At 46.3% G+C, this 9,890-nt stretch overlaps 1 protein-coding gene across 1 annotated transcript in view; it reads left to right on the forward strand.

Moving 5' to 3' along the window:
- The window catches only part of PPP6R2 (protein phosphatase 6 regulatory subunit 2), a 154,817-nt gene that overhangs the window by 76,915 nt on the left and 68,012 nt on the right, over positions 1-9,890 (forward strand). The window contains 2 exon segments of the mRNA XM_025215448.1: positions 2,848-2,913; positions 4,288-4,404. Of these exon segments, the coding sequence (XP_025071233.1) occupies positions 2,848-2,913; positions 4,288-4,404 (183 nt within the window).

Genomic DNA, 9,890 nt, shown 5'->3' on the forward strand with positions numbered 1-9,890 from the left:
GTCTACACGGAGAACCTGTCTGCTTGGGCCATGTAGATCTCATTCAAGAAAGGGGCAGAGCTTCTGGGGAGCATATCCCTCTGACGAGGACCAGCTTCTCCTTTGAGAAGCCTGGAAGGGACCTGTGTAGGGGTGCAGAGACGAGTATGCCCAGCCTGGAGGATGTAGTGATCATTAGCTGCTTGAAATGCTTTCAGAGCAGTGTTTGACCCCACGCTTCCAGTGCCTTTGAAGCAAGAGTCTGGGGTAAACTGCCCATGGGGAAATAAGGAAATAACAAAATCAGCATTTGGTTTCCTCCACAGCCAGGACTCTTGTTACCCTCTGAGAGAGCAGCAGGAAGGATAATCTGGTTTTCCTGCTTGCCCTTGTGGTGTGCTGCACCAGCTGGTCAGTGCAGGGAAGGACAAGCTGCAGATATATGCCAGTTGTTCTCGCCATATGTGCACATGCTCCTGGAGGGATCTCCTCCCCAAGGCAGGAAGGCCTGCAGTCCAGGTTGGTTAGAAAATCACATAGCAAAAGGAGATCTGCTAGAGCAGTGGTTTTCAGCCTGTGGTTTGCAGACCCTTAGGTGTCCGCAGACTGTCTAAAGGGTCTGCTAAAAATGACTGTGATCAATCACAAGTATGTGCATACCCACACTTACGATTCAGAGGGGTCTGCGGCTCCGTCTGAAATTTCCAAAGGGGTCCACACCTCTATTCAAAAATGTTTAGGAGTCTGCAGAAGAGAAAAGTCTGAAAACCACTGTGCTAGAGGATGGACTTTGCCAGGGAGACACGTACCACTTAACGTGCCTCTGTGCTTAGGGGATGACTCGTTGCTCTGCCGTAAATTCCTCCTCCTGCCCACTGGAAGATGTAATAGAGGAGCAGAGAGATCCTGTCGCATGTAAGAGATTGGTGAAATATCAGACTAGTTTCCCCAGCTGCTGCAGTGAGTCATCAGGCCCTCCTATTCAGGTTCCTGCTCCCAGCTTCTGTTTTAGATTGCCTTCATTTCCTCCCCCATGAGATAATATGAAGCAGCGAGAAGGACAGCAGCATAAATGTGCAAGAACCAGCAGGTGTGAAGCGACCTCTTGGCCCACCCTTCATTTTTCTGCCCTGGCCTTCACTTGATACATTTGGAAAGTGACTCAGCATACAGAGGAGCACTTTCACTTGCTAGCACTGCTGAGATAAATGCGACGGTTTTTCATGGTGGTTGGTGATTTGGTGTTTCTGGCTGGGGGAGGTATTTTTTTTTTTACCTGAAAGAGCAGTCTCCTCACTGCAGCAGTCCTTTACAGGCAGCCAAGTCCAGGCAGGAAGTGTCTCAGTCCCTTCCTTTGGACATGAAAACTCTTTCAGGTGGTGTTAGGCCAAGAAAAATAGTTACGGGTAAAACAAATGTGCCACCCAGCGCTCTCCTGTATGGCTGCACGAGTGGTGCTAGCATAGCGCTAGCTTGGCGCTTCTTTGCTTGGGAATGGCTTGACCTGAGGGCTTCTCCCTGGAAAGAAGGATTCAAATCTGTTTTATTCGGTACTACGAGGCTTTAGTCAATGAGTGAAGTCAGTCACTAGGTGTCTTAGCAAAGCAACAGGAAACTTTATAGGAGGTTGAGACATTTGCTCAGCTCTATAGAAAAAGGGACATACGGCAAGTTGAGACAATCAGTGGAGCACAATGGGAGGTGATGCCTCTTTCTCAATAGTAGCTAGGTAAGGTTCAAGGTCAGCCGTGACACTGTGTTGCCTCCAAGCTATCTGCAGGTCTCCTCCCAGTCTGTGCGAGTTGTTGCCAGGCTCTTTCAGTGTGGAAGCAAAGAGCTAGCCACAGTTTTGGATAGCTGTCCAGAGGGAAGCATTATGGAGACCAGGAACAGATTTATCCCAGTCTCAGTTTTAGCAACTACAGGAAAAGCTGGAACAGGAATGAAATCTATTGCCTACTTCAGATTGCAGCATTTCTCTGTCGGAGAACTTATTTTTCACTTCACAATGTATTTCACCAGCTCTATAATTTAAGTACATTTTAAATTTCATCCTGGCTGTGGGACTTCCAGAAGTGGGGCTTCCCCCTGCTGTCAGGACTAAGAGGTCTGGTTCTGCCCCAGCTGCAAGCAGGCTGAAGTATCCCTCATAACCAGTCTGTGGAGCTTGTTGGTCCAAGATAGAGCGTGCTGCTGAGCCCCGATCACGTTCCTGTTATCTGGGATGCGCTGTGTTTGTGGTGATCAGATGATGATCGCATCTGGAGGCCTCAGTCAAGGTCAAGACTGGGTGTTCTTCAAGCAGCACCAAGCATGGGAAAACGTTGCGACAGGGCCACGTGATTACACAGCCACCCAGAGGGCACCATGGATGGATTTAAACAGTTGTCTTTCTTCAGATGCAGATGAAGAGACGTTTCATTTTTCTAAACCGGGGAATTGCTGGGGAGGTGGGGTGCCACTCGGTAGGAGGGTGTGTGCCGGCCATTTCTTGGATGAGAGGGGGGCACATACATTGCAGTAGTGGGTGGAGTACCCACCCACACACCCGTGGGCTGTGCAGTCTGAGGATCAGTGACCATCACTCGTGCTGCCTCCGTGACACGTGGCCTTCAGGTGCTTTGAACTTGGATAGCTCTGTTCTAGACCAAGCCACCGAGCCATTATTGACGTAAACCAAGCTCTAGCTGTCTGGGCTGCGATGAAATATCACCCCAGTGCTTGTTGAGTGGGAAACAGAAAGATCCCCCTTGTTGCTTGCATCCTGTGCTGAGCAGCCATAAATAGCGACTTCCTAAAAAATCTTGTGCTCCAAGTTCCATGATCGCAAACCAGAGATTTATTTTTTTCCCTTTCTTTTCCCTCCAGTGGCTCAATGAAGCAAAAGTAATTCAAAGACTTGTGGAGCTCATCCATTCAAGCCAGGATGAGGATGTGAGTATGATGAGAATTATTTTTTTTTTTGGTTAAATGAAGATCTGGTGTGAAGAGATGGACCCTTGGGTGTCTTATGCTTGATGTAACGCCTGCTTTTCTAGTGCAAGGAGAACAACGATAGAGGATGTGTTTAGTAGTATGAGGATAGTGCTAGAAAGCCTCAGTTAAAGAGGCTTTCTTCATTCACTAGCATCAAGTTTCCTGTTTATTCTTAGCCTAGCTGTATTTATTTAATGTTGGATTGTTTTCTATAGTCAGTGATAACTGCGGTTTAATTAAGAACATGCTTCTGGAAGCTGGTTGTTGAAAGACTTTGAAAACTAACTGGCTTCTTCGGGGGGTTTTGGTCCTCTTTAAGCCAAAAAACATATTTATTTAGTATTGTCCTGAAATCTGCAAGTTGCACTTCTTTGCACTACTTCCGGGCTATTCACGTCGTATGTGCCAGATTTTAAATCACCCAGATTGAAAAGGACAGACAGGATGTTCCATCTTTTTTTCCCTAATCATTTCTGCAAAACATTCTAACCTAGGAGCTGCAGATTTTGGTCTGTTATATCAGCACCTCCCGTCTGACTGAGTCACCAGTGCTGACATTTAAGATCAGGAAACACGAGGATAATTTTTGATCTCTGTTTCAGCTGGTTGTATTTGATTTGGCTATTTGCTAGCAAATTATCACAGCTGCCAGCAGCAGAATGAACTTGATGGCTGCACAATGATTTTCTTATTATGCTGTTAATGTTTTGCTAGAAGGGGTCACATTCTGCTATCATCATGGTAGAAACTGCCCCATTGAGAAAATAGAAGGGAAATAGCTCATAGCATATGGACTTGCTTATCTTTTATAATGCTGTCTCATAGGTGGAGGCTACAGATGGCCTTGTACAGAGTCTAAAGAAATGGCTTTGATTAGTAACCACGTAGTCTACCACAGAATCTATCACAAATACTGCAATTGAAGCTTTAACCAAGAAGGGAAAGAAAAACCCTTCACTCTTTATTTAAAAAAAAACAGAACAAACCCTAACAAAAAATTACAATTGAGTTTAATTTCAAAGTTCAGTAGCACCCCTCCCCTCCCCTCCCCTTAATTCTGAAATCTCTGGTAATTGTGTTGCAGATGTAAATGGTGCTTTGAGGATACAAACTTGGAATGGAAGCTTATTCATTAAGGCAGAGTAAATTGGATTTTTCACATTATCGTTCCTTCGTATAGCATTTGTTCTGAGGGATTCTCATTTGCTGAGTTACATGCACTGCTGGCTGCAGTTCTGTTCCTTCCCAATTACATGATAGTTCCTCTGGAAGCCAGGAGAATCCAAGCTGTGCAATTAGTACTTACATTTGACCTTTTCCCATTATTTACAGAGGCAATCAAATGCTTCCCAGACCTTGTGTGATATCATAAGATTGAGCAGAGACCAGAGCAACCAGCTACAGGACATACCTGAGCCTGACCCACTTCTCATAGCACTGGAATCGTAAGTACATGCCAGAGGGATGTCACTAAGCTGGTAATTGCTGCTGGTAATGTCATTTCCTGAGAAGTCATTAAAAGTACTAATTATGCAGCCAGTATCCAACTTTGGCCACGCTCCTGACAGTTCTTGTAACTACTGGTTTTTAATATTGTTGTTATGTCATGGCAGCACCTAAAGGTCTTGTTTGAGACCAACTGCCGTTGGCATTATACCAGCATGAAAGAGAAAACAGTTTCTACCTCATAAAGTTTCTAGTGTGATTGACTGAAGATAAGACACTGCCAGCAAGTGCACTAAACAATAGTGACGACCTGGGAAGAAGGATTAGTTGTAACAGCAAGAAGATCTGAAGGAAACCCCCTCTGCATTTGGCTTCCTAGTCTGCTCCTTGGGCCTGACCGAGTTGCAGCATGTCACCTCTCAATCACATTTACAGAGGCTCTTCTAGATTCCAAGCCTGTAAAGACACATCACCCTCTAGGCTGGTTTCACATTAAGCCCCTGTTCTCCACCAAACTGGAGCAACAGCAAGACATTTTCTCAAGCTAATAGCTCATGTGGCATCGTACATATCCCCACTTTGTAGACTTCAGCCTCACTCTCGCCAACCCATGAAACATCAGATGTCAACTCTGCTTTTACGATACTGACTCCTGTTCCTGGTAGATGAATTCCCACATGGCCTTCAAAGGAGTTGCTAGAGGGTTGTTCTTTTCTGAGAAAATCCACAGCATGTATAGACGTTCCGTTTCCCAGGAGAAACTTTCTTGAGAGTGATTTAACCTTGGTTCCTCCCAGGTTATTTTCTCCTGGATTGGCCATTTTTACTCTGGGAGAAAAAGCCTGAACATCTGGACACTTGTGGTTTCTCGTGGGAGAGCAGCGACTGTCCCAGGAGAAACTGAATGTCTGTATGAAACCTAGCTCTGCTGGGACTCAGAACTAGTTTTAACTGCCCTCGATAGGTCAGGGCACAAGGACTTACAGGGCACATGCATGTCTCCAGTGGACACTGATGGTGAAGTGATATGATCTTGAACTAATCTGATGGTGTTCAACGCCGATAAATGCAAGGTTCTCCACCTTGGGAAGAAAAACCCGCAGCATCCTTATAGGCTCGGCAGTGCTATGTTGGCTAGCACTATGGAAGAAAGAGACTTGGGGGTCATCATTGACCACAAGATGAACATGAGCCTGCAGTGCGATGCGGCGGCTAGTAAAGCGACCAAAACACTGGCTTGCATCCATAGATGCTTCTCAAGCAAATCCCGGGATGTCATTCTCCCCTTGTACTCGGCCTTGGTGAGGCCACAGCTGGAGTACTGCGTCCAGTTTTGGGCTCCACAACTCAAAAAGGATGTGGAGAAGCTTGAGAGAGTGCAGAGAAGAGCCACGCGCATGATCAGAAGTCAGGGAAGCAGACCCTACGATGACAGGCTGAGAGCCCTGGGGCTCTTTAGCCTGGAAAAGCGCAGGCTCAGGGGTGATCTGGTGGCCACCTACAAGTTTATCAGGGGTGACCACCAGTATCTGGGGGAATGTTTGTTCACCAGAGCGCCCCAAGGGATGACGACTAGATCAAATGGTCATAAACTACTACAACACCGCTTCAGGCTGGACATAAGGAAGAAATTCTTTACTGTCCGAGCCCCCAAGGTCTGGAACAGCCTGCCATCGGAGGTGGTTCAAGCGCCTTCATTGAACACCTTCAAGACGAAACTGGATGCTTATCTTGCTGGGATCCTATGACCCCAGCTGACTTCCTGCCCTTTGGGCAGGGGGCTGGACTTGATGATCTTCCGAGGTCCCTTCCAGCCCTAATGTCTATGAAATCTATGAAATCTATAATTGGGGATATGTATCCTGTAGGTGAGATTAGTATGGCCAACCACTATGAAGAGTCACAGTCTTTGTAGAGTAACCATTTTTAATTAGGGCTGCCCTTGTAGCCTTAGCTTGGTTGCTTCATTCTTAAGCATTATCATAGTAGTCTCTAAAACATGTTTATGTGTACTACCTTATTCATGGGACCTGATGCATTGAGTGAATATTGAATATTTCTTCTTGTTTATGCTGTGTCTTTCACTCAATTTTAATATATGCCATTCATGGCCTAGGCTCAATGCAAACTTAGTAATGTTCTCTTGAATGCGGCTGTGATCTTGCCGTAATCTCTGGAAACTTCCACAGTTAGATAAGTTCACATCCTCCTGCCCTCCCCTTTCTGCCTCATCGTTATTAAAGCCCAAATGGTCAAAATTGTCTGTTAGTTTTTGGTGCCCAAATTGAGACACAGAGAACCTGACTGGTCAGGGAACTTGGCATTTTTGTTTCTATTACTGTTTCCCAAGCATACCTCTGATCAGTTTGTATCGCGGGTGTCTGTGTTTGGCCCTTGGGGTCTCACGTGGGCACCCACAAAACAATGAACACTTAGTGCCCAGCTGTGAACATCTGGTCTACGGGATTTGCCCTGCACTACACAGGAACGTTCAGGGAGGGGCTGCAATAGAATTTGGTTATCTAAGCTTAGATTGCGGTCACTGTCCTGAGCCAGGAGACTATGCTTTCCTTTCTTGAAGCCCCGACCCCACTTGTGGCATACACTTCTGCTTCTGCAACAAATGAGCCTGGGGTCCTAAGCACTAGATGTACAGACTGTATTTCTCCCTGGAGTACAGTCCATAGTGCATTAAATGGACTGATGGCCTGTGAAAAAAAAATAGTATATGATCATGTAATTTAACTTATGAGGAGGGGCTGAGGGAACTGGGCTTATTTAGTCTGGAGAAGAGAAGACTAAGAGGGGAATTAATAGCAGCCTTCAACTCCCTGCAGGGGGTTGCAAGGAGGATGGAGCTGGACTGTTCTCAGTGGGGGCAGATGATAGAACCAGGAGCAATGGGCTCCAGTTGCAGCACGGGACTTCTAGGTTGGATAATAGAACAAAAAACTTTCTCACTAGGAGGGTGGTGAAGCACTGGAACAAGTTATGTAGAGTTGTAGGCTCTCCATCATTGGAGCTTTCTATGGTCTAGCCTAACAAACCCTTGGCTGGGATGATGTATTTGGGGCTGGTCCTGCACATGAACAGAGGCTGTCCCCAGCCTGTTCTTGAGTATTCTCCTCAGTTGAGAGCTCCCATGCCTAACTGCAGACACTGTCCCCTAGCTTTAACAAGCAGTGGAAGGAAACTGAATAGTTCTTGTTACTTCCACTGCCCACAAGGTTTGAAAAGCAACAGTGAAAAGCGACAAGTCTCTAGTGAGTTCATTCTGCTACAGACTGGCCAAACTAGGAACAGCCACAGATGTACTGGGTCTGGGGATCTGCAGACTGAAGACATTAGTTATGTTTCCTTCATATTTCAAAGGTTTATTTTACAGCCAAAAATGGCTAGAGAGGTTAGGTGCCACTGACTTGTTCTATTGAATCAAACGTGCAGAGGAGACTCCAAGAAGTTTTTGTATGGCACTCATCCCTGCAGGATCTGAGCACCTCCCACTAATTCACTGAGCAACAGATGTAACTCCCATCAAGCATTTGTTCTCTCTTCTCTCATCGTCTCCAGAGGGAGAAGCAGACACAGTACAGTTCAACATTTTGGTAGCATTTTTTTCTTGTTAGAATAATAGAATCCTAGATGATGAGGGCTGGAAGGGAGCTCAGGAGGTCACATCTAGTCCAACCCCCTGCTTAAAGCAGGACAAGTCCCAACTAGCTTATTCCAGCCATGGCTTTGTCAAGCTGGGCCTTAAAAACTTCCAAGGATGGACACTTCACCATCTCTCTAAGTAACCTGTTCCATTGCTTCACCACTCTCCTAGTGAGAAAGTTTTGCCTAATATCCAACCTAAACCTTCCAGCCCTACTATGCTATGATCTACGATTTTGAAGGAAATATTAAGTCAGACTAAGGGGAGAGTTCATCTGAGGACGCAAAGGCAGCTTCTGTTTGCTCCCTACAGCAGCAGCAGGAGTGGACCCGAAGCACATGGGAAGGCACGTTCCCACACACTGAGTCGGGAGAGGACATCAACCTGTCCTCGAAGAGCAAAGCTGTTCAAGGGACTCCTGCAGCTCAACACACAGCACTGCATTCCACATGTGGGAAAGCACAGGGGCCTTCAAAGAATCCCCCTACGTTTCATTTCAATACTTGAGGACAAGACTCACTCATTTAAAGTTCTACTCTGACCCCCTTTTGTTAAAATAATGCCTTTTGGCTTAAAAAGCTCATACTCAATCTCAAAACCGAAGTGAATATTTTTAGGTTTGAGGCACATAATTATTGAATAGCTTTGCAAAGGAAGGACTGAAATTGCTGACATGAATAATTTAAAATTGGAATGGAAAAAATATTTGAGAACACATTGTAGGAAATGATCCTGTAGTGCCGAGGGAATGGACTAGATGAACTAACAGTTCCTTTTCATCTCTAATTTCTATGATCCCGTTAAGTCATACGCAAGCAGCTTTAGTCACAGGGCTTTGAAAAATTTAACGTTTTCTGATTTGGAAAGTGTCTAACGTTGTTTGAGAAGCTGTAGGTCGAGAAGGCTTTGCTTTTCCTAGCTCAAATTTCTCATGAGTGTGTTTCATCCAACACAGTCTTACAGAGACCAGCTCTGGGGGGATAAATGTCATTTAAAAGTTCCAGTGTGTGCAACAGCGAGCTGCGAAGAAGTACTGGACATGCAAAGTCAGCTGAAAGCAGGAGCTCGTACAAAGCGCCATTACAAAAAGGGGACTTTTATCACCCAAGGGTGTTGAGGGAGCTGGCAGGGGTCATCACGGAGCCTTTGGCCCGACTGTATGAGCATTTGTGGTCATCTGGCCAGGTGCCGGGGGATTGGAAACTGGCTAATGTGGTCCCTATTTTTAAGAAGGGGAGGAAGGGGGACCCAAGTAATTATAGGCCTGTAAGCCTCACCTTGGTGCTCGGGAAGCTCTTGGAGAGGATCATCCAGGAGCACATCTGTGGGGGGCCGGCAGGGGAGATCATGCCCAGGGGCAATCAGCATGGGTTCACCAAAGGCAGGTCCTGCCAGACCAACGTCATTGCCTTTTATGACCAAGTAACTAAATCCCTGGATGATGGTGTTGCCATGGACGTAGTCGTTCTAGGCTTTAAGAAGGCCTTTGACACTGTCTCTCGCCCCATCCTCATCAATAAATTAAGTGACTGGCATTGGTGCCTGCACAGTTGGATGGGTAAAAAACTGGCTGATGGGGTGCACCCAGAGAGTAGTGGTGGACGAGTTGTACTCAACCTGGCGAGATGCGAGCAGTGGGGTCCCCTGGGCCCGGTCCTCGGGCCCGCACTGTTTAACATCTTCATCAGCGACTTGGACGAGGGGGTGGAAAGCACGCTTTCCAAGTTTGCTGATGACATTAAGATGTGGGGCGAGGTGGACACACTTGAAGGGAGAGAGAGGCTGCAACTAGATTTAGACAGACTACAAAAGTGGGCAGACGAGAATAGGATGG

The sequence above is a fragment of the Alligator sinensis genome, unplaced genomic scaffold (genome assembly GCF_000455745.1).
Source record: "Alligator sinensis unplaced genomic scaffold, ASM45574v1 scaffold1083_1, whole genome shotgun sequence".
In the NCBI taxonomy this organism is placed as follows: domain Eukaryota; kingdom Metazoa; phylum Chordata; order Crocodylia; family Alligatoridae; genus Alligator; species Alligator sinensis.